This window comes from Neofelis nebulosa, chromosome 13 (assembly GCF_028018385.1).
Source record: "Neofelis nebulosa isolate mNeoNeb1 chromosome 13, mNeoNeb1.pri, whole genome shotgun sequence".
Taxonomy (NCBI): Eukaryota; Metazoa; Chordata; class Mammalia; order Carnivora; family Felidae; genus Neofelis; species Neofelis nebulosa.
The window spans coordinates 36,672,307-36,696,356 of record NC_080794.1 but is presented as its reverse complement, the minus strand read 5'-3'; the positions used below and the strand labels follow the sequence as shown (position 1 = coordinate 36,696,356).

Below are 24,050 nucleotides of genomic sequence, written 5' to 3'. Positions count from 1 at the left end.
CCACCACCTCAGGCACAGGGTAGGGGAAGCGGTTGGGCAGAATTTGATGTGCCCCAAACAAAGTCTTCACCCACCGCTGCTGCCTTTTCCTAGGGCCACAGACGCAAAGGGGAGGGGCAGCTGTTCCTGTCTCCCTCCCCTTCTGGGGCTGGGGAGACTTAACTCACAGAGGCAAGCAACCCCACTTCCAGATCAGTCCCAGCACGGCCAAAGGGTGTCTGAACAGGAAGGGGATGTCGGAAAAGGGTTTTATATGGAGCAAAATGTGGACGATGGCCCAGCAGTGAGCCAGGAAGAGTCAGGAGAACCCAAAGTGGGGGGGAGAGCCGTTGGCTGCTGTCTCTCACCGACTGATTTTCCCCTCTGCCAGCTGAGGACCGTCCCCCGCCAGGGTGGAGATGGGGAGGATCAGGCAGGACCCCTTTTGTTATAGTTGTCCCCTAGGTTTCTAGGGTCTGGGATGGAGCCCAAGGCTTAGTATCATCCAGTCCCTGTGGCTTAGGGGCTACCCTAGTGATAGCATCATGAAGTTCTGTCTTCTTACCCGGAAGCTGCGCAGGCATCCATTGCCTGAAAACTGCTTAGGAGGCAAAAGGGAGGCCCAGGAAGGCCCCATGATCTCTGCCTGTGGTCTGTCCTGTGTGTCTCAAGGGGGGGTGGGGGGTGGTGAGAGGTGGTTTAAGGAAGAGAAGGGAGCCCCTGAAATCTCGAAAGACCTCTATGAGTCCTGGCCACGTGTCTAAATAAGGCACAGCTTTGAATATTTGGGAAGACAGAGGACAGGAAGTCAGAGAGGCACAGATAAAGAGGAAACTAAAGAAGTCTGTCTGGCTCAAAGGAAGTGGAACTCAAACTTCTAACAATAAAAAAGGAACATTTGTGGGCCCAGGGCAAGAGCACAAATCGAGACCCATATCCCCTGTGTCTCAATATGTACATTATAAGTCAGTTAGCAAACTTAAATTTATGTTCTTCCTTCTACCTTGACATACATACCTTTATGGCAACCTGGGAGGTCGGGTTTGCATCTGGAATTCTCTGACTTCTTAGAGTTTTGCTGTGCAAATGTCCTCCCAACAGGCCAGCTGGCATGGTGCTAACAGGCCCGGCACATTTTGGCATTTAACACCTCCTGTTCCCTTCTCCCAGAGCTTTGTGGGCAGGAGGCGAGCCACCGACCACTCTCTTCCGAACGACAACTTTGATAAAGCAAGGCCAGACTTCTGCATCCCTGGCTCACGGAAGGTTATAAGAAAATGCAGTCAATTCAGTTTTTGTTGCAAAAAGCGTTGCTGTTTTGCTGTTCGGTAATGGCTCATTTCCCTTTTTGAATCTCAGCGAAGACTCAGCAAAATGAAAAGTAGTTAACGCCACCTCAGCAGCTAATGAGCCCAGAGAACAGGTAGGAAGTGTGACCCTGCCCCTGGCAGGAGGCGGCCCTGCACCCCCGTGCTGATGTTGCCCAATTATAGAATGCAGGGGAGGGAGTGAGACCACAGCTCCTTCCAACTTGTCACCTCCAAGTTGTGGGTGGGACGGCTTGCCTTGCCCGTCAGTTCTCACCCCTCCTCCCACCTCCCTCCTCAATATTTATGGTGGAGGGAGCAGGTGGCAAAGAGCCAACCGAGGGGGTAAAGCCACTGGATGCCAACCTCTGGGGCTAGCAGGGAACATGACTTTGGCCCTTAAAGTGCCCAGGCTCTGCCCTGAATCTGCGATCACTTTTAAGGAACGGTGACTGAGTGTCCACAACGCAGTAGCTTCTTTAAAGGTTTTCCAGTCCTGAGCCCTCAACTGGAACGGGAGCAGACGGAGCTCTTGTTCTCGCTCCCCGGGCCAGGTGTGAGCTCCTGATGGGCCCTCGTCAGTCTTTGGGGGTCTGGCAGAGTGGTTCTTGAAGTGGGATTCCCAGACCGGCAGCATCTCATGCCCTACCCCAGACTTAGGGAATCAGAAGCTCTGGGGGTGGGCACAGCACGCTGCACCCGGTCCGGCGCTCCAGGTGAGGCTGGGGACGCCCGCTGCTCTAGTCACCTAGCGGCGCTGGTGTCCTGGGGTCAGACGGACCTGCGCTTGGACCTCAGCTCTGCCCCTGAGCAGCTGTGTGTCTGAGTCTTGGTGTGGCACCTATAAAACGGGGATGGTAACACTTCCTCGTGGTAGAGCTGAACAGATTTAGATTATGCACTGACATGCTTGGTTAATGGGCCCAACGGGCGGCGGCAGCTCTTCGTTTCTCTGGAAATCAGATTAGCCGGGGTAACCCCAAGACGGCCGCCTTGGGGATGCTCACAGGCCAGCGTGGCAGGACCTTTCGGATGTGTGGCTTCTGACTCATGCCTGAAGCCACCTCCAGCACCGTGTGATCCGGTGACTGGTTCCCAGTTCTGGACCAGGACTGACCCATTGTGGGTAGGTCTGCTTGATTTCCAGCTTCTCCGAAGGAAACTCTCCCAGGCACGCTGAGGCGGGGGTTGCTCTGTGGGTCGAGCATATGACTCCGGATTTCGGCTCAGGCCACGATCTCACGGTCCGTGAGTTCGAGCCCCACGTCGGGCTCTGCGGTGATAGCATGGAGCCTGCTTGGGATTCTCTCTCTCTCTCTCTCTCTCTCTCTCTCTCTCTCTCTCTCTCTCTCTCCCTGCCCCTCCCCCACTGGCACATGTGCTCTCTCCCCGCCCCCCTCTCAAAATAAATGAATAAACTTAAAAAGAAAAAGGAAAGAAAACACCCCCACCTCTAAGGGCAGCGTGCCGACATGGTCTCTGCCGTGATTTTGCCAGATAGCCAGCCGGGCCTCTCGCGGTGGCAAGCGGAGGCCGTGTTACGAGTTACAGGCTCCACCGTTCCTCCTCAGCCAAAAGCGGGGTGAGGGTAACCGTGACCAGCTGACCTCACGGCGCAATGGGGAGAAGCCATCATTTAGCTCGATGAAGACTTTTACATGGATCAACCTATCTAATCTTCACGACAACCCCCATGAGGGTACGAACTCTGTCAACCACTTTTCCAGACGAGGAAACCGAGGCAGAGAGGTTAGGAAACTTGCCCAAAGTCACTAATCAGAGACAGTCAGGATTCAAATCGGGTAACCTGGCTCCAGAGTCCCGGCCTTCGGCACTGAGCTCTGTCCGGGGACGCCATCTCAACAGGGCAGGTCGTTGGCATCCAGGGGGCCTGAAGCCTTCGCACGCGCAACCCTTTGTTTTACAACCTGGTAGATGCGGTGGCCCCTCTGCCCGGGAGAAGCACGCAAACTTCTGCACACGCTCTCAGGGTTCCGCGAACCTCTTACCACACCCAGGGGTCCCAGGCAAGACTTGTGTGGCTCTTGGAAGTAGGAAGGGGCGCCTGGGTGGCTCTGTCGGTTGAACGTCCAGCTCTTGATTTCCGCTCAGATCATGATCTCACGGTTTGTGAGTCCGAGTCCTGCGTTGGGCTCTGTGCTGACGGCACACTCACTGAGCTGACGGCTCACTGTGCCTCTCCCCGCTCCCCTGTCTCTCAAAACTAAATGGATAAACATTAAAAAAGAAAAGAAAGAAAGAAAGAAAGAAAGAAGAAAGAAAGAAAGAAAGAAAGAAAGAAAGAAAGAAAGAAAAAGAAAGAAAAGGGCCAGGGTCATTAACATGCTCTGCCCTCCTTGCACTCCAAAGACCAGGCCTGGGGCCAGAGCAGCAAGGATGAGGCTGGGGGGCAGAAGGGCAGGACTGAGATGCTCTATCTCCTTGGACCTTCGGGACTCAGTCCGCAAGAATCTTCAGAGCAGCACGGGCCAGGTGCCTGACAGACTAGAGCAACCCAAGGATCATCCTGCCAACGGGCGGCGGGCGGACTTGGTGGCCTCAGGACCCCTCCCAGCTCTAGGTGCCTTTGAATCAGAGATAGAGGTGTGGTCGGCTCAGGACTTCCCACGTCACCCTGCTCAGTGCCCCGGGGGGTGGGCCCCACCCCTGGTTCCTTGGCACCCCGGTGAGGATACACGTGAGGCATCTGATGTGTAAGGTCTAGGCAGTGACGCTCCCTGCCTGTAATCACATGCTCTGTAACCTTGCACTTGGCTTCTGCCCCCAGTGCCAAGCCTGCAGCCTTGGTAACTGAAGACCAGTGGCTCTACATCGGAAGCGCCGAGGGCAGGCTGGGTGACCGCTGTGACTCACGCTGGACTGGTTAATCCAGCCTCAGGAAGGCTGTACGGGTCATACTCTGCACTGCCCGCCCAGCATGTGGCCCTGGGCTCCTCAGATCGGAAAACCTTCTAGAGAAAACCTTCTAGGCAGCAGGGTGACCGGGAGAGAAGTCAGGCTCTGGAAACTCACTGCCCTGGTCTGAATTCCAATTTGGCCTCTTGCTGACTTAACCTGAGCCTCAGTCTCCTTCTCTGTAAAATGGGAATGACCGCCCCCTCTCCGCCCCCCCCCCCTCCCCCGTGTGGTGTGGACCAGAAACACCTTTCTGGTGCCTCCAGCAAAAGGTGGGCAAGTGAGGAGGGAAGTAAAGGAAAGCAAAGCAGCTGCTTCTTAAAGACAGACCCAGCAGCCGGGGCTGGAAACTTTACATGATGCCTCTTACTCCCAGTCACCAAAGCCACCTGCCTCCTGGGGCTGGGGCGAGACCTGATTCCCAGCCCACCCTCATCACCTCCCTTTTTGCTTCCCTTCTCCTTCCTCCCTTCCATTCTCCCTGCCTTGTCCTTCCCTCCCCCCCCCCCACCCCGGTGATTGTAAAACAATCAAGCCACATTCCTGGGGAGGGTCCAAGCAGCCTCTGTAGGCCCCAACTGTGGGAGGTGTGGCTTTGAGAGGTGGGCGGGGGAGGGACCAGGCAGCAGGCACAGGGGACAAGCCCAGAAGCTAAGGAGGGAAAGAGACAAAGTCAAGGAGTTAGTCCTGACAGGTTAGTCAGGTAAACCACGAAGGCGTGAAGACAGAGTCTTCCAGAAGCTGGTGACCAGCGCCGATTACACCAGGCTCGATTCTAAAGGTTTTCTTTGTGTCAACACCATTCCACGTGCCGCACCCAACAACCACACGCGAGGCTGGTACCACCACGGCCCCAACCGTCAGATGCGAAAATGAGTCAGGGTCAACTTGCCCATGGTGCGAGGGCAAGGAAGTGGTGAGGACCCAAACCTAGGCAGGCCGGCTCCAGAGCGGAGACTCTCAGAACCGCTTGGAGACGCGGCCAGTGTCTAAAGGGCATCTGGTTAGCTGGCCACCTGTCAATGATGGCAGCAAGATGCGTGTTGAGGTGGCCATTTTTCCAACTGAGGCTTAGGAAGAAAGTGAAGTGGCCAGACCAGAGGCCAGAGTGAGGGGCAGACTGTGGTCTGGGGTCTCGGATCTCCAGCTTTCTGCCTCATGCATCCTGCCCCGCAGCTCAGGCACATCTAGGCAGGACCCGGGGAGGGTTATCGCAGAGCAGGTATCAGGACTGGAGGCGTGGGGTCCCGGGGCCGGGCACCGCAGGGAAGGAGTTGAGCATCACAACAGACTGTCCAGGCAGCAGCAAAAAGCGGGAGGAAACACGTTCGTTGACGATCTGCTACATGCTAGGCACTTTTACCCTCAACCCTGGGGCTCATTTAACTCTCCCAACAGCCTGAGAAGCCTCTCATTTCAGAGGTGAGAAGGTATCAGCAAGACTGGGCCAAAGTGCCCAACCTAGAGGTGGCAGAACGGGAATTCCCGCAGTGGTCTGCGTGCCTGAAGCCTCCGACTGTCCAGTCCCTGACCCCACGCTGCAGGCCTGGAGCTCTCTCTCACTGGCAGTCAAGGGCAGGGACTGTCCTCCGGGGGTGCACAGGGCCGGTGCATCAGCTGGCTGGAGTCTGGTGAGGGCAGGGAGCATTTGGGGTCAAGCCCACGGCAGCCTAAGTTGAGGTGGTCTCTCAGGCTGGAGCTCTTGAGTCAGCCTGCTACACACACTGTGAGCCCTGTTGCCACTCAGCCTATGTGGGCTTGGGTGTGTGTGTGTGTGTGTGTGTGTGTGTGACTGGTGGTGCCAGGCGGGCTCCGTGGCACAGTGGACGGTCACATTCTGGAACTTCTGATCATCCCCTTTACACACAAGGAAGTGCGGCACCAAAGGCGATGTGACTCACGTAGCCAGTGCCTGGTGGGGCTGGGAGCAGGGCTTCCTGACTTCCAAACTTCCTACAACCCTGGGTCCAAAGATGGGTGGTGCAGCAGCAAGCAGCCACGCTGGGGTGACCTCAGCAGCAGGTGCGGTGTGGCGGAGGAGGGGCCGTGGGGACCAGAAGGGCAGGGGCTGGGGACCGGAGTGGACCGAACCGGGAAAGGCCTGGAAGCAGCCCAAGGTCCTGTGGTGGGGTCCGCGGGGACCCAGTCCAGCAGGGGGCCTGGTCAGATCAGTTAGGCGAGGGCCGGTGCCAGCGTTCTGGGCAATACATCTACTTGGCGTGACGCTCCCACCAGGCCACAGAGTGAGGAGCAGGGGAGACGGGTATGAAGAACCAAGGAGAAAATCAAGGTTCAACCAGGGGAGCAAGAGAGCAGGGCAGGCGAGGACCTGAGTTTAGGAAGGCCTAGGTTTGAATCTTGTCTAGGCCACTTAGTAGCTGAGTGACCTTGGGTAAATTACGTAGCCTTTCGGAGCCTCATGGTGTTCATCTACAGATGGGAAAGTAATTGGGGTACAGTGCCTGACGTAGGGCAGCACTGGGCCAGGGGTTCTGGGCAGCTGGTGGCAAGGCGGCCCTGGACCCTGGGTCTGTGGCCAACTGACTACTCCCAGCCTCCACCTGCTGTGGGACCGGAATTCGTTCTGGGATCCTGCCAGGGTCAAAGATGAACTAGGAAGCGGACCTACCTCGGCCGTGGGTGAAAGGCAGCGGTGACCCGGGCCCATGGCCCTGACAATGCTGTCACCATGGAAGTGATGACGGAAAACAGATAGATAGGTAAGCCTGGGCTGTAAATTTAGCCTCCACTGGAATAAAATCGCTCAAATGATTTTTGGCCTCTTTCTCGTACTTGGAGTTCCCTATAAAAGCGTTACATTGTCTCAGAAGTCGGGGTCCTGCAGTGACCTCCTCCCACATCACATCCAAGCTGATTAAGGGGCCCCAAATCTTCTCTAGGGAGCACAGGGCCGAAGACAGCAGAATGAAGAGTCTTTGCTAATAATATCCCCTCTTGTAGGAACAAGCATGTTCTTAGAAGCACCTGTCACCACTAGATGAAGAGTCAGCTAATTTAGCTGCCTCCGGCTTTCTTTGTAGAATAAAAGGAGGAAAGTGAAGCTGTGCATGGTCTGGAAGGTATACAAAGGCCTGCGCTAAAAACTGGCACGTGGGATTAAATCAGAGACTATTAGGCAAAGCCAGCTTCTTGGGGACTCCCCCACCCTCACACTGAAAAATCCCCTTCTCTTTAGCAAGTTTCGTCCACTCCCCCAAAGCATGTGAACTAGTCCCACAAGCCTGATGGGGTCACGGGAGACTAACCCCATGAGCTAGTATAGTGACCGGGGACAACGGGGTCTGAACGGCCGCCTTCGTCTCCTTCCTCCCTGCCCGGGGAAGGAATGACCCTTTGTGAAATGCCCACTAAAGTGGGCAACAAAGAACAGTGAGCAAAAGTCTGGATAACTCCCACCAGCCAAGCAGCCGACGCCTCCTCTGCCACCCCACCCCCCCGCCCACCAGGAAGCTGGCATGTCCCCCCGTGCCCCCAGGGCTCCATCCTTGCAGCCGGCCACCCTCTTGCCCCCTGCACTCCACACTCATTTCACATCACGTCCCTAACAGGGACACCGCTTCGACTTCTGAGAACTAACTCCCTCCAGTTGAGCCCCCACTACTCGTTTGGGCCAAGGTGGTCCCCGTCTCCAAGCTCAGAGACCGCTGTTCTACTTTAAAACAGACATGCCACCCACCTGTCACACACCTGAGGTCGTGATGGGTCACCACCCAGACCACTGCCCCAAACGACCACCAGCGTTAAAGTTGGTGAAAAAAAAAACAAAAAAAAAAAAAAACCAAGGGAGATTTCAGGTTTCTGCAAGGGGCGGGAAGACGGGAGAATTTATTTTTAGTTAAAAAAAAAAATTTTTTTTCAAGATACCAAGTTCCAGAAAACCTTTCAAGGTGTCTATTTTAATTCTCCGGCTGAAGAGAGGGAGTGCGTACTAGCCTGAGCCGGTGGGGAACATAAGCTGCTCCCACTGGGTGGATTACCGGCTGCTTCCCCGGCCGGTCGGCTGTCTGTGGGACACCAGGGCGCCCGAGCCCTTCAGAGAAGGAGCGGGCTGATTTATGGCTCTCGGGATTGCTGCTTCTTGGGGTGCAAGCTCTGCTCTCTCTGCACGACTCTCTCCAGAAACAACTCCTGGTCTGGTCTAGTTCCTTTCTCTTTGATTCCCAAGCCAGCCCGTTCCCCCAAGGAACAGCCCTGCAGAAGCCTTCGAGGAACTGAAAGAAATGTAAATTGTAAGTTACTACTCGTGTCAGAAGATCGTGTGGGGGCCACACAATCTGAGGGTCGCCTTTTGAAACAACAACTTCAAGATACCCAGCTATCTGGGACAAACCAGGCCAGGGTAGCACCGAGTACTGCTGGTCAAAGCTTCAGAGCTGTACTGATGTGAATACTAAGTAAATCTATGAAAGCCAGAGGGGCCGATGGCCCCACTCGGGACACCTTCTGTCCTTCCAGCCGAGGCTCTACCTCTCTGCCTGCTCCGTGGCTGTGGTTCAGTCCACAGGGGGCTTCGAGGAGACGGGAGGGAGAGAAGAACCAAGGGAATACACCTCCCGTGGGTCACGGTGGGCTGGATATGCCCCCTGCCCCCCAGCCCTGGCTGGGGGTAGAATGACCTTCCTATTTCTGGGATATAAAACTCAACCCCTTAGGATTCCTACACCCACTCTTCAAATATTCTCAAATTATCCAATTTGAGTAAGTAGGCTGTTTCCTGCCAAGACCCCAACTAATACAGCCACCAATCTGGCTTTCATTGAATATCTAGGCATTTATGCCCTTGAACCAATGGCCTTGACATGTTGTAAACACGGACATTTAAAAGACCCCACCCTGACGCAAGCCACAGACCACTTTAAGGATCCTTGTTCGAAAACGCAGGCCTGACATCCTCAGTCCCTAGTACAGGGATGACTTCCGGAGGCCCAGTTTAGGGAATGAAGGGTTCCTGGAAGGCCTGTCTTTCTGGGGTCCCCCATCTGGTTGGTGGGTGCACTCTCACCCACAGAAAGCAGGGGTCCGCAAGGCCTTGGGTCTCGGGCCTGAGAACTGGCCATTCCAGGGGATTCCCATTCCCCCGTCCGGCCCCCGGATAGGGAGGACTGGGAATTGTCACATCTTGCTGTCCTCTGGAGGGAGAAAGTCTGGGACAGGCAAAGGGCCTGTGGTCCGGTTTCAGCACTGGCCTCGTTAACAGCCCTGAGTCAACACTGGCAACAAAGTTCCGAAGAGGCTATGAAACAAGATGGAATGTAACCAGCAGCTAGAAAAGGGCCAGGCGTGCCCAGCTGCAGCTCTGTCCTGCACGCTGCCCCAGCCCGGCCCGGCCCCCGCTCCCCATCTCCCTGAGGCTCCCGAGGGTCACACGGCACCAAAGTTCTTGCCATCGCCCCTTTTTAGATGAGGTGCACGAGCAGGGCAGAGCAGGCCGAGCCGAGGACCAAGCCCACGCACACGTAAAAGGACATCACCACCCCCGTGGCCTCGGCCAGCTCCCTGGGCACGATCTTGGGCCCGTACATGAGGGCCAGGGCGCTGAGGTAGCCATTGCTGAGCCCCAGCAGGGAGGTGAAGAACACCGAGTAGAGGTCGGACCGGAAGACCACGGTGTGCAGGTGGACGCGGGGCTGGTAGTTGCAGAACACGAACAGGGGGATGAGACAGGTCCGGAGGAGCACCAGCCCGGGCAGCACCTTACTTCTGGGCCCTGGCGCCTGAATCCAGGCCGTGACCTGCCGGCCACACAAGTCAGCGAAGTTAAACAGGAGGAAGGTGGTGAGGGGGACAAAGAACGTGGTAGTCCACGGCGAGCCCGAGTCCTTGTCCAGGGACTCGATGTTGGTGGCGATGGCGGGGAAGACAAGGCCGGTGATGAAGAAGAGGTAGATGATACAGAAGCCCAGGCCGGCTGTCTTCTTCAGGATGGGGCGGAGGGGCGGGATCGAGGACTCGCCGGATCCAGGGGCTGCCGAAGGGGCGCTGGGGTGGTCCTGGGGTGGCTGCTCTTCACTGGGAAACACACAGGCCGGCCAGACAGGCCTCAGGTAGAACCTGCGGGGGGAGAGGGCTCGTGGTCAGAGGGCCCCTGAGAGCAGGGTCACCCGGGATTTCCAGGGGCAAGGTAGGTCCCCTGCCTAACGCCTAAGCCCCAGATGGCCGGCAGCCTCGGGATGCCCTCCGATGGTGTCTGTATTTCGGGGTGGCCAGAGGGAGGCCTGCACAGTCCCCGGCCTGCCTGTCCTGGTGCTGCCCGAAAGGCAGGTGACCGTGCCACGAGCAGGGACACAGAAAAGCAGCAGTAATCGCCACCTGGCGAGCCATTGGTTTTGGTTTGCTTTGGAGAAGAAATGGAGATAAAATAGCATTTTAAAATATCAATTTTTAGGGGCAGCCGGGTGGCTCCGTTGGTTGAGCGTCCGACTTTGGCTCAGGTCATGATCTTACAGTCCGTGAGTCTGAGCCCCGTGTCGGGCTCTGTGCTGATGGCTCGGAGCCTGGAGCCTGCTTCGGATTCTGTCTCCCTCTCTTCCTCTCCCCTGCTCATACTCTGTCTCTGTCTCTCTCTTTCTCTCAAAATAAAGAAACATTAAAAATATTTTAAGGGGAGCCCGGGTGGCTCAGCCACTTAAGCGTCCGACTTCAGCTCAGGTCATGATCTCGTGGTTCACGGGTTCGAGCTCCACGAAGGGCTCTGTGCTGACAGCTTGGAGCCTGGAGCCTGCTTCGTGGATTCAGCCTCCCTCTCTCCCTGCCCCTCCCCCGCTCGTACTCTGTCTCTCAAAAAAAACATTTAAAAAAAATTTTAAAAACAATGAAAAAAAATTTTTTAGACTTATAAAAATCACACATGCTTCTTGCAATGAAACCAAATAACACAGAAGAAAAATGACAAGAGTAGGATGAGAACTTCCACCCTGGGTCTCTTTCCTTAGAGGCACCGACAGTTAAAAGCCTGGTGTCTATTGTTGTTCCATGGGGGTGCCGACACCCCCCTCCCTGACACACACCTAGTTCCTAGTTCCATTTCTTTTTTTTTTTTTTTATGTTCATTTATTTTTGACAGAGAGATAGAGTGTGAGCAGGGGAGGGGCAGAGAGCAAGGGAGACACAGAATCTGAAGCAGCCTCCAGGCTCTGAGCTGTCAGCACGGAGCCCGACGCGGGACTCGAACTCACGGACTATGAGATCATGACCTGGGCTGAAGTCAGACGCTTAACCGACAGAGCCACCGAGGCGCCCCCCTCGTTCCATTTCTTTGAAGCGAAGGAAAGTGGGATCAAGCTATACACGTTGCAAAAGTTTCTGCAACAGGAACATTCCGAAGTAAATTTTATAGGTCATGTATATAAATACATCATATGACTGCCCGAATACGCACATAACCGCAACACCTAAATGCGTGCACATAGTTGCGTTAAGGACAAGATCTGGTGGTTTGTCTTTACCATGAAGACGCGTGGCTCGATGTGACTCGATGCCTCTCTGTTGTGTAGCTCACAGTAATTCGTTGTATAAACATACAATGTAACTGCTCCCCTTCTGGTGGACATTTAGGTTAGCTCCAAATTCTCTCTACTGCAAATACCAGTGCGATGAATAATCCTATACAGACACCCTGTGCATGTATGCTCGTATTTCAGGAGAACAGATTTTTACAAGACGACCTTCTGGATCAAAAGGTTTGGACTTTTAACATTTTTTGATAAGATATCAGGAAACTGCTCGGCAAACAGATAGGAACAATTTATCTCTGTGCTGTCCCACTCCCCGCCCTATCGACAGTAACCTGCCCCTTTAAATCGTACGCGCGATAGTCTGTGTCTTTGAAAAAACTGACCACGATTTGTAATCATTAGATGAGTTTACTGGTTTTATCATCTGGCTCCTCCAATAGAAGACAGCTCCCTGGGGCAAGGACCCTGTTTGCCTGTTTCCAGCTAAATCCCCAGGCACAGAGTGACCCTTCAAAACACAATTGTAACTAATAAGCCTATACAGGTGTCTTTCCCGCCCATATCCTCAACACTGAATATTATCAATATTTTCGATTTCTGCTCCTCTGACCAGAGTAGAAAAGGCTTGGGTCACCTGGCCTTGCTATCTTGCTGTGTGACCTTGCCCGAGTCACTCAACCTCTCTGGGCTCAGTTTCCTCGTCCGTAGCATGGAGGAGCGCTGCAGCCATGAGCTTCCGAGCGTCCTGCGGGTCCACCCATCCTAAGTGCCTACAGATGACAAGCGAGTTGGCGGGACGGTTCCTCCTCCGAGTCACATTTCCATGCGGTGCTGAGCTGGGCACTGCGGCCTTGAACTCTGTCTTGTTTCACAACCACTATTTAGGGAAAGGAGTTTTCTGACTTCCCCCTCTACTCAGCAGCAGGTCCCAGCCTTAAGTCCGCTCTGGGGAAGCTCCACGCCAAGTTCCCCTGGCCAAAGCCCTTCCTCATTAAGTTCTTTCAGATCTGTCTCATGTGCCCCCTCCCCCAGCCAGCAGTCTCCCACACGGCCCTGCGGCTCCGTTCCTCCTGGGGCAGCACCCGTGGGCTCCCTTTTAACTACGAGTTAGTCTGAGCAGCTCCGGGAGCACCGGTGTCTCCAAAGCCCCGTCCTCAGATGCGCTTCTGTCAACCCAGAAGTCTTGACCAAAGTTTCAGTCAGCAAAGAAAGAGAAGCTTCCACGCGGCGGCGTAGCCCTTGGGCGTTCCCTGTCTCACAGGCTCAGCTGGAAAGGATTTTGGCCTGCCCACGTGAGACTGGAAACGAGGGTGACCCACTGTCTCTGCTGAGACTGCCCTGGTTTTAGCACCGAAAGCCCCTCATCGTGGGAACCCCTTCCGTCCCGGGCAAACGGGGAAGCCTGGCCACCGCACTGGAAACAGACCCAGGCGAAGCACCGTGAAACAGGACACAGGCAAAGAGCAGGGGCCCTGGGAGGCTCCTGCCTTCTGTCCACTCTGTGACTCGAAGGTAAATTCAGCGGCAGCAATGAGGTATCAGGCAGGGTGTGTGGTGTTGGGGACAGTGAACAGCCAGACCTCAGGGATCACAGGGACGGTGCCGTGCAGCACAACTAGGCAACTTCTGATGAAGGGCCCTGAAGGTGCTGCGGAGGGGGTGGGTAGGCTCACGGGTCCGTGGCCACCTGGGACACCCAGCTTGAGGGTGCTCGGTCCCCGTCCATCCCCAGGAGGCCACTGAGCCCTGCTGAAGTGACACCGGTCCTCCAACTGGAGAAAGAAACATGTGCCTCGGCAGACTCTGGTGAAGGCAGGGGGCCCTGGGGGTCACCGAGGAGACTTTCTCGGCGGGACAGGAGGAAGGCTTGATGACCAAAGACCCTCGCAGTCACAAGCCGGGAATGCGGCATGATGTGGAGCAAAGGGCGCAGCTGTGGAAACAAATCTGGGTTCAAATCCCAGCCTGTGACCCACCAGGTGGGCAACCCGGGCATCTCTGTTAACTTGCCAAAGCCTCAGTTTACTCATCTGTAAAATGGGGGAGGGCAGTCACAACAGCACACAGTTGTCGCACACGATGAATGAAGAAAAGAAACGCGTGTAAACCGCTTAGCTCAGTGCCACCACACCAAATGGGGTCCTGTGGAAATGGGGTCCTGTGGAAATGGGGTCCTGTGGAAGGGCTCTGCCAGTTCCCACACCGTGGGGCCACCGGCTGCTCCCCCAGCCTTCGCTGCCTCGGTTTCTTCACCTAGAGAATGGGCTAGACAATTCCTGCCATCTCCTACATGAAGAGGCCTTGAAAAGCATAAAAGCTGAGAAAAAAAGCCGAGTTAAGGGTTGTTTTTAAAAGAACAGCAGGAAGCAAGAAAGAAAGAGGAGGACGGACGCCTGGGTGGCTCAGTCGGTTGAGCATCTGACTCTTGATCTGGGCTCAGGTCATGATCCCAAGGTGGTGGGATCGAGCCCCGTGTCAGGCTCTACACCGACTGTGGAGCTTGCTTGTGATTCTCTCCCCCCCCCCCCACTCTATCCCCCTTCTCTCACTTGTGAGTACGCTTTCCCTCTCTTAACTAAACAAACAAACAAATAAATTAAGTTGGGACTTGAGAAAGAAAACAAAAAGGGGGAAAGAGAGAGAGAAAGCGTGAGAAGGACGGAAGTAGGGAGAGAGGTGCCGCAGGGTGGAGAGAGGCCTGGGAAGACAGAGGATAGAACGCAGGTTTGGAGTCGGGGTTGAGTCCTGCTTCTGCTGCTGGCCAGCTGTGGGCCTCGGGCAAGAAATTCAGCCCCTGGGAGCCAGGTTTCTCGTGTGTGAATGGGGACGGTCGTGATAAAGTGTAGTGCCGCACCCTACGAGGAACAGGTGCATGAGCCCCGGATGAGAGGTGGCCCGTCAGGCCAGGCCCAGCACAGGGCAGAAGCCAGCGCGGGCGCTGGGCGAACGGATCTGGTTTTCATCGTGATCTCCCCTCGGTCCCACTCCCACCACCTGGCATCCCCGTCTGAAACGTGGCAGACCCCGGCCGGGCCGGGAGGCAGGGGGCAGCGCAAAGGCCACCGCCCGGATCCACTGGCCCGGCCGATGGATGGGGCAAGTACGAGCCGGGGAGAGCTCGGGGCTCCGGGGTGCGGCACCGCGCGAAACCCACACTGTCTCTGCCCTCGGGGGGTGGGGGTTCCCACCCCAGCGGGGCGGCGGGCAGGAAGAGAAAACAAAGCGGACACCCACTCGGAGGGCGGAAGACCGCGAGCGCATCACTGAAAGTCAGAAGCCGGGCCCGAGAGGAAGGCGCGGGCCCAGGCGGGCCTCACCTGGCGTAGTCCAGCCGCGGCAGCAGCAGGCAGAGCCCCATGCACAGCCCCAGGAACACATCCGCGGTCAGGAAGAAGGCCAGAGTGCTGTCTGTCACCTCGCTGGACGCGGCCAGGTCCACCAGCAGGGCCACGGCACTGATGGTGCCCCCCATGGCTCCTCCTGCAGAGAGCACCAGAAGGTCAGGATGGGTTCACCCTCCCGGTCCCGGGCCTGCCCCCTCTCTGCTCAGGCTTAAAGGAACCAAGATAAAAAACTCCCCCTGCTGAGAGCCGGCTGCGGCCTCTCCCAGGATCCGAGCGCGGCCTGAGCACCCACCCTATGACCGTGTGGGGGGTCAGGCTCCGGGGCAGATGGCTTGTCAGTCTGTAAAATGGGGCTAATACTCGTCCTATCCATCACGGGAGGCCTGGTGGGTATGTTGCACTGCCTGGCTGAATGGATGAGTCTGCCCACAACAGGGGATTGGGATACGGATTCTCAAGGAGGCAGGAAGGTGCTTCGTGCAAAACGCAAACAGCAAGCCGGTCGGCGTGGGCACGGGCTGCTCTGTCATTGCCACACAGCTCTGATCAGGGGGCACTTTTCTGCCCACTGTTGCACAGAGCAGGAGTGAAGAGGGACAGTGTAGGGCCTCGCCCACACTCCGCCCGACACCTCTGCGGCTCTGCAGGGAACAGCCCATTGCCCTGATGGACGACCCTTTCTCCCTAGCCTCAGGGTGAGCCTTCTTAGCCTGGGTGGGCCAGAGACTGGGATTTAAAAGGATGGCAAAGAAATGAAAGCTAGCACAGTCATGAAGAGCTCAGACTCTGGAACCGGAACACCTGAGCCCAATACCGGTTCTCCCGCTTCTGGCGGCGTGGCCTCCAGTAAGTCACTGAACCTCTCTGTGCCTCCATTTCCTCATCTGTAAAATGGGGATGCTACTCATACCCACCTCAAAGGGCTGCGGTGAAGATAAAAACGGTTACTACACATAAAGCATTCAGAAGGGTGCCTGGCACACAGAAACGCCCTATCAAGCCTCTCCGATTCCCAGTTAAGCGTTTGGCTATTTCTGTCCCTCCTACATCAAAGCGGCAACAACAGGGTAAACCCCTTGCCAAGAGGGAGCCAAGTTCCGAGAAGCTGTAATCCCCACCTGGGTGTTTTGTAAGAAATGGAGCTAAACTTCAGTAAGACACTTCCCGGCTGCCCTGAGGAAGAGATCTTAACATCACTGCCTATTGATTTCCCTCTCTCTCCCCAACTTGTAGGGAATTTACAATATTATCATCAACAACAAACCAGGCCTCGGGGAGCTCATCTTTCATGACTCCCTCCTTTTATCTCATCAGTTATGGAAATACATGCAAATGAGGGGTTTAAAAAAAACACCAGTCCAAAACAAATGAATTGTTCCTCAGATGCCAACACACACAGAATTCACAGATGGGCTCCTCTGGACGAAAAGCGATGGGGGCCGGTGGGGTGGGGGGGTGGGGTCTCTGGGAGACGGGGCCACCTCCGATTTTCCAGGGGGAGGGACACCCGATGGGGGCGCCACAGAGTGATGATACTGGCTTAGGGCCCAGGGTAATTAATACTGAAGCCTGTGTACCAGAATTCTCCACTTTTTCAAAAACGGGCTTTCTGAAAAATTCATAGGAGAGTCCCCTTTTCTAGAAGATTCACAGGTGGCCAGCTGTACCTGAAAGGCCCCTTGCAGGATGGAGGGAGAGGAGGGGACAAGGACTCCTTTCGGAGACTCTGGTGACAGAAGAGATTACATCCAACGATCAGGGCCATTTCCCTCAGGCTAGGCGGGTCCTTCTTGAAGCACTGCGAGGGGCTTATCGATTGTATTCCAGAAACTTAGAATAGGGACTCCTGGGTGGCATCCGACTTTGGCTCAGCTCAGGTCATGATCTCGTGGTTCCTGAGTTCCAGCCCTGTGTAGGGCTCTGTGCTGTCAGCTCGGAGCCTGGAGCCTGCTGCAGATTCTGTGTCTCTCTCTCTCTCTCTGACCCCTCCCTGGCTTGTGCTCTCTTTCTCTCTCTCTTTCAAAAATAAATAAATAAACATTAAAAGAAAGAAAGCAAGAAAGCAAGAAAGCAAGAAAGAAAGAAACCTGGCAACGGGTCCCCTTTATTTTCCTTTAGGCCCCAGGATTTCCCGGGATACAGCCAAAAGCCTAATCTGATGGCGAAAATAGCAAACAGACTTGAGCTCACATCTGAACTCCGATCTGGTGATACGAACATCTCTAGTGGGTGAGTTGAGAAGGGCTCAGAGGCTCAGGAGGAAAGGTGCGGATCTATTAGTGATGTCTGGCACTGGCATGGGCACACTTGTGCAAGGTATTTGTCATCCCTGCCACGTACAGCCTGGCATGATTAATTAGTGGACACAGAGCAGATTCTTCGTGAAATTCTTCTCAGGTGGGCAAATGCTTACGGCATTCCCTCACACAACAGGGACGTGCCCAGACACCGAACAGGGCAGCTGGGCCCCTGGTTCTGCCTTAAGGGATGGTGTCTTCTGCAAAAGCACAGATTCTTACTGACCCACCTCTTTTTATCTTGTTGGGACATCTGAGCGAGGGAGCAGAGCTGCCGAGGCCTGGACACCAGGCTTAGGATCAGCATCAAAGTTCAGCCAGAGGGGTTGGCCCAAGTCACACAGCTGCGTCCCCAAAGGATGCCAGAGTTCAAGGTTAATGGAGGTGTTTATTTGCTAGGCAGGCTACCGGCTGCTGAGAGGCTGGGTCTTGTTCATCTGTGAATCCCTGGCACATAGGTCTTCTATAAAATGAGAAAGGAAGAAAAGGGGGAGGAGCTAAGAGGAAGGAAGAGGAAAGACGGAAGGGGACAGAAGGCACAGGGACAGGGAGGAAGGGGAGAAAGGGATGCGGTCCCAGGAGATGGCGCTTGGTAGGCACACATTCTTGCCAAAATTGGCTGCAACTGGCTTCCCTCCCACCTGCTCTTCTTACAGGATGGTTTTCATGTTGTCCCGCTGTCACACGTGGGTCTGTGTCCTCTCCCCTCAAATCCAGGTGGGCTCGTGGCTACGGTAGATGTGGCCCTAAATGGCTTCCTCGTCTAAGTCATGAAAGGAAATGATGCTTCTGCCTCGGTCTCCGGGGATGCTCACTCTAGAGACCCAGGCACCATGCCTCGGGGAAGCCCACCGCCGTCCCCGCCGACTCCTGCCCAGATCACAGATGTGTGGGCCAAAGAAATGCCCGTTAGTGTTTGAAGCCACTAAGTTTTGGGGTGCTTTGTTACCCAATAACAGATAGTGGACACACAGCTAACAGTCGTTTCCTTTTCTGGAAGGACCACTGCATGCTCCCCTCTGCCTCTTCCCCCCGCCCCCCCCCGCCCCCCGCGTGACTCCCAGGGGGCCCGACCTCGTCGGCTGCCTGGAGCCCAGCTCTCACCCGATATCAGCGCCTGGGAATTCCTCATGGGGAAGGAGCCAGTCATGCCGAAGACACTGCTACTGAAGATGGTGGACGTGCCGCTGAGGATTGCCATGCAGACAATGGTGACAGCAAAGAAGCCACTGGTCCAGGACGAGGTGTCCACCTTCACTAGTGCGGTCATCAGCAAGAAGATGGCCAGCATGACGGTCAATGAGGCCAGCACACGGACACGAATCGGAACCCTGGAGTGGGGATGCCAGAAGCGGTTAGAGATCCCCTCGGGGCCTCCCACGCCAGACCAGGGCTGGCGAAGGTTCTCAAGGGAAGCAGGTGAGCTCAGTGGCTGGGACGGCCCACTCTGCAGCCTGGAGGCCTGGGCCTGAATCCTGCCTTTCTGGCTCACGGGCTTGTGGCCTTGGGTCAGTGACTCCATTGCTCTGGTTTTGGCTTTTGCGTCTGCATAGCAGGGAGGAGAATGGATCCACCCGAAGGGAGGCTCTGCAGAGGGGAGGGTGCAGAGTTCAAGGGGAAGTATCAGCTCAGGGAAAATGCTCCTTTTCATCTTGCTTCTTTTCATCTCGCTGTGAGGTCCAAGGACAGGAGGACATGGGGGCTCTCGAGGCAAGTCCCCGCTCCCCCACCACAGGGCTGAGCCCTCACCGGCTCTGTCTAATGTTTCCACGGAGCAACCACCCTCTGGGCTTCCCTCTCCCAAAACTTAGCAGCGGGGGGAGGGGGGGAAGGGCAGAAAATCATCATCCTCATACAGCAATCACCCAGCGAGTACTTAATTTGTGCTAAGTACTCTTCGAAATGTTTTCTATGTGCTGGCTTGCTGAATCACACCAGCCCCATAAGACAGGCTCTCTCTCCTCTCCTGCACAGACAGGGAAGGAAACTGAGGTCAGAGACGCTGAAGAACTTGCTCCACGTCACTGGGCTGAGACCCCAGGAGGTCTGGCTCTAGTCTGTGCTCTCAGAATGACACATTCTACCACGTCCCCGGAAGGAAGGAAATACGGGTGGTCCAGAACTGAAGGATTCTCCTGGGATGGTCTCAGTTGTCACGGGCAGCCACTGATGCCAGGCTACTGCACCCAGGGCGGACCCCCAACTGAGTAGGGTATACACTCCTCCCAGCCCCCATCTGCCCAGACACTGCCCTGAAGGGAGAAGCAGAGAAGGCTGGCTCTCTAAGAAACTGCACATTTTTATTCCAGGGAGTATATCATCTAAAGGGGCTGTTTCAATCATCAGATTAGACTAAGCTTTAAGCCGGATTGGATGTTTGCTTAATTTTCCCGCTAACCAGTGGGTGAGGGCTGGGAGAAAAGCCAGATTAGTTATACATGGGTATTTTTTTTTTTTAATAAAAAAGAAAGACCTGAAAGGTAAAAAGAAAAAAAAATACACATATATGTACATAAATAGGTGTGAAATGATGAGCACGAGAAGCAAGGATTTTTCAAAGTGCTTTTGCAGCCCCAGGCTAACTTGAGTTTTTTTCTGATCCTCGTTCTGATCCTCGCTGGAGGGAGAGCAGGTGCTGCCTCTGCTTTGTAAGGGGCAGAGGGGAGCCTGAGAAAGCGAACAGGCAGTTCAAGGTCACGGCGTGAGTCCGTGGGGAGCGAGGATGAGGACCCGGGTCTGCTAAAGCTCTGTTAACACACCTTCTCTCTGGTGTGTTCATTCCACAAATGTGTGTTGGGCAACTACTGTGTGTCAAGCACTGTGCTGTGTGGGACAGACAAAGGACAGACAAGGGACAGTGCTCCATCGGGAGGGCCACAGGGCATCCTGGGCACGTCCTCCAAGGGGGCACCAAACCCACCCTGGGTGTCACACAGTCTTTTGGCAGGTGCTAAGCTGGAGTATAAGGTGTGTCGGGCTGTGAGCACACACGTCTTGTGAGAGAGAGAGCATGGCACGTTCAGGGAACTGAAGTGGCCTCTGGGTGCAGGTGAGACTGGGGGCAGAGGCTGGAGAGAAGCAGAGCCCTATCCTGGAGGGTCTTGCCTCCCTGCTAAGTGCCAAGACTTGATCTCCAGAGTAGGGTATAGAGTTGGAGTGCAGGCTTTGTCTGCCAGCATCCCTTTACCCAAAGAACACTCTTCCTGGGGCGCCTGGGTGGCTCAGTCGGTTGAGCGTCCGACTTCGGCTCAGGTCATGATCTCGCGGTCTGTGAGTTCGAGCCCCGCGTCGGGCTCTGTGCTGACAGCTCGGAGCCTGGAGCCTGTTCCGGATTCTGTCTCCCTTTCTCTCTGCCCCTCCCCCGCTCACACTCTGTCTCTGTCTCTCGCAAAAATAAATAAACATTAAAAAAAAAGAAGAACCCTCTTCCTTGTGTGCCAAGTTGTTCTGGAGAGGTGGCCCGCCACATTGTCCACACTGACCCAGCCACAAATGATGATCACCCATGTGATGAGTGGGTCTGGGGTGACTGGAGCGTCCCATGCCACCGGTCGCTGCACTGGGTTACGGATTGGCGCGTGCGCCAGGCAGGGTCAGCCAGTCCTCCCCAGGACCGAAAGGTGGAGAGAAGTTCACTCTCTGCCATGACCGTGTTGGGGGCTGCTGGTTGCCACCTGGCCGGCTGCACAGAGAGAGATCACATTTGGGATGAAGCCAGGCAGACACACACACAGAGCCCAGGGACGGTGCAAGAGAAGGAGAGCCCTGGGGACGTACGCAATCTCCTTGATCGGACAATGTGATCCCTTTTCGGGTCACTACTGTTTATTACCAAGAATGCCAACTAGCACCAAGAGGCACCTCAGCGTTGCTAGCTGGGGAGCAGCATGGTTAGATGTTCCACCCCTATGCCTTGCCTCTACCAGGAAGCAGGCTGCAAGTGACAGGTAATTAACACGCCCCAAGAGCAGCTTTCAACCAATGATGGGGAAGTGGGTGGATAAACACCCCAGCTCCCTCCCCGTCAGGTGTGTGCTCCACACTGGCTCCCAGAGTCCCCGGGTCCAGCTGGGTCACTCTCTATGGGAGCTGGTTTGATAGGCATCCTGTGTTAGCAGCCTTCTCCTTCTATCCCTTTTCTCCATTCTTCTACCTTTACTTCCCAAGTAAACTACTCTCACTTAAATCCCTGTTCCAGGGGCTGCTCCTGGGGAACCCCACACCAGGATGCATCTTCCAAGGGTCTGCAGGGGCCTCACCCTGGGCAGGAGCTGATGGGCAGCAGATGGGGCGCTTGGGCCCCTGGGGGCCCAGAGTATTGGGTGTAAGTGCACACCAGGTGCCCTGGAGGCTGTGGTCAGGCCTTACCTCTGATGCTTGGGGTAGTTCCACACATCCGACCTTGTCACACCGTGCCCCCTACCCGCTCCCAGCAACTGGAACTGCCCCAACACCCCAAAGTTAAGAGCTAGCAAGGGCACACAGCCTGGTTCAACACAATGTTCCAGTTTACGGTTATAAATGTTAAGGAAATCAAGTGGAGAGAGAGGCTGGGGACCGATGCCAAAAAGCTTTGACACGATCCTTGGGGCAAGAAGAAGGCCCAGGACAGCCTGGGAGACGTGAGGAGGACAGTGGCCCGTCTTGTTCTCCCACTGGCCCAGGGTGGGCACAGGGCCCGGGAGGCACCGGTGAGCATCTCGTGAATGCGCAGGCAGGCAAGGGCTACGGGCAGTGCAGGGAGGCTCTCACGCTGGGCCTAACCCCCGGTCACTCTCTGCTTCTTGGCCCCCTCAGCATAGCAGGGAGACCCCTGGGAGCACTTGCAGCCCTTGAAGCCAGCCTCGGAGAGCGGCCTCTGCCTCTAACCACCTCCTCCCAGACCAGGCCTAAGGCGAAGTCCACCCCAGGAATGCTGACGGCATCACGGAAGCTTCTGGGGCCTGCCACAGCACAGTAATTAGTTGCCCCAACGGGAAGGTTGCTTCGGAGAGAGCTGGGGGGCTTCTCACCCAGCACCCCCGGGGGCGGGCAGCCGAGGGAAGAGTGGGAGACGAGGAGGTAAATGCCGAATGCAGGACAAGAGCACTGCAGTTCCTGCTCCGCTCTGCTGCCCCCACAGGCCCCTCACCTGCACAGGCTTCCTCCTTACCTGCGAATTACCTGCCGCAGGACCCTTTCTCCTCCCGATCCCTGATCCCTGGGCCCCAGGACCTCAGGGATCTTGCCTGGGGCTATTTTCCATGCCCATAAAGCTTTATGGCAAGAAGCCCGCCCCACAGGCACCAAGGGGGTGGGACAGGCTGGCTTCACTCTGCTTGTTCCACTTCGGGGACGGCGATGCCGTTAGGATTGTGGGGAAAGTCCAGGCAAATGTTGCCCCGGAGTCCGTGGTTCTGCTCTCGGACGGGGGATAGCCAAGACGACTGCTTCAGCCCCGGGACCCTGGGGCAGGCCACGTTAATATGAGATTCTTTGAGAGGGCTGCCAGCTCCCCACCCCCTTGCTCATGAGGGCTCAGCACCCCAGGGGACTGATTTCTTCATAAGTCTCTCAAATGTAAATCCTCCTCATAAGTATTTATGATGCTGCAGATTTAACATAATAAAACACTTGGAGATTATGGATGAGCCAGTCAGAGAAAGCCAGGGTTCTCCAGGAGGGGAAAAAAGGAGACATTTCAATCTCGCACATTAAATAAAAAACAGCTTAGCCCCAAACCATCTTCCCACAACCCAGAAACAGATGGAGGCCTGCGAGCATTCCCCACACTGCCCTCGCCCTTCTGCTGGAGGCAGGAGAGGGGCAAGGGCAGGTCCTGGGGCGGGCTGGACCTTCTGGAGGGTGCCCTGTAACGTCAAGCCTTCAGAGCCAGCTCCCTGCCTGACCTCGGGAGGGTGGCTGCCTTGGCCATCCACCGTCCCCGCTACAGACAGACCTAGACCTTCACCACCTCCTTCCTTCCGGGTCTGTGATGCATCTCTGGCTGTAGGGAGGGGCTGGCAAACTAGGAGGCAAGTGGTCCAGGGGTTCCAGGTACAGGTGCAGGGCGAGAAGGGTTCCAGTTCTCATCTGGCTTCACCCTGCTAATGGCCATGTGACCTCCGTGAGCCTGCTTCCCATCTATAAAACAAGGTAACAAGTTTCCAGCTCTTGGACTGTTGTAAGGATTAAAGGAGATAATGCTCGGGGCGCCTGGGCGACTCAGTCGGTTGAGCATCTGACTTCGGCTCAGGTCACGATCTCACAGTTTGTGGGTTCGAGCCGCACGTCGGGCTCTGTGCTGACAGCTCAGAGCCTGGAGCCCGCTTCGGATTCTGCGTCTCCCTCTCTCTCTGCCTCTCCCTGCTTGCACTCTGTCTCTGTCTCTCAAAGTTGAATATAAGTTAAAAAAAAATAATAAGTGCTAACTCCTCTTATTAGAGATTACTCTCCTAGATCCCTGTCACTGCTGGCCCCTGACACCACTGCTGACCCCTGTCCTGGCCTGGCTTCTGGCCTGCTAGACCTCACGACCAGAGGAGGCACTCCCAGGTACGATGCCAGATTGGGCCATCCCTTTCTGGTCCTGTGGTCTTGGGTACACCTCTTGACTTTCACCTGAAAAGTGGCTAATGTCATGGCCTCCCTCCCGGGTCGCTGTGTGTCACCAGGTGTCAACCGTTTGTTATAGTTCAGACAATGACTCCAGATCTGTCACTTGTACGAGCCTGGGCTATCCCTGCTGGACAA

At 55.6% G+C, this 24,050-nt stretch overlaps 1 protein-coding gene across 1 annotated transcript in view; it reads right to left on the bottom strand.

Moving 5' to 3' along the window:
• Positions 1–8,018: 8,018 nt before the first annotated feature.
• SLC29A3 (solute carrier family 29 member 3) overlaps positions 8,019–24,050 on the bottom strand; it is a 43,246-nt gene continuing 27,214 nt past the window's right edge. Inside the window, exons 4-6 of the mRNA XM_058696609.1 lie at positions 18,423–18,649; positions 14,995–15,157; positions 8,019–10,274 (exon numbers count right to left, since the gene is read on the bottom strand). Coding sequence (XP_058552592.1) covers positions 9,620–10,274; positions 14,995–15,157; positions 18,423–18,649 — 1,045 coding nt within the window. The 3' untranslated portion in view covers positions 8,019–9,619. The remainder of the gene's footprint in view (positions 10,275–14,994; positions 15,158–18,422; positions 18,650–24,050) is intronic.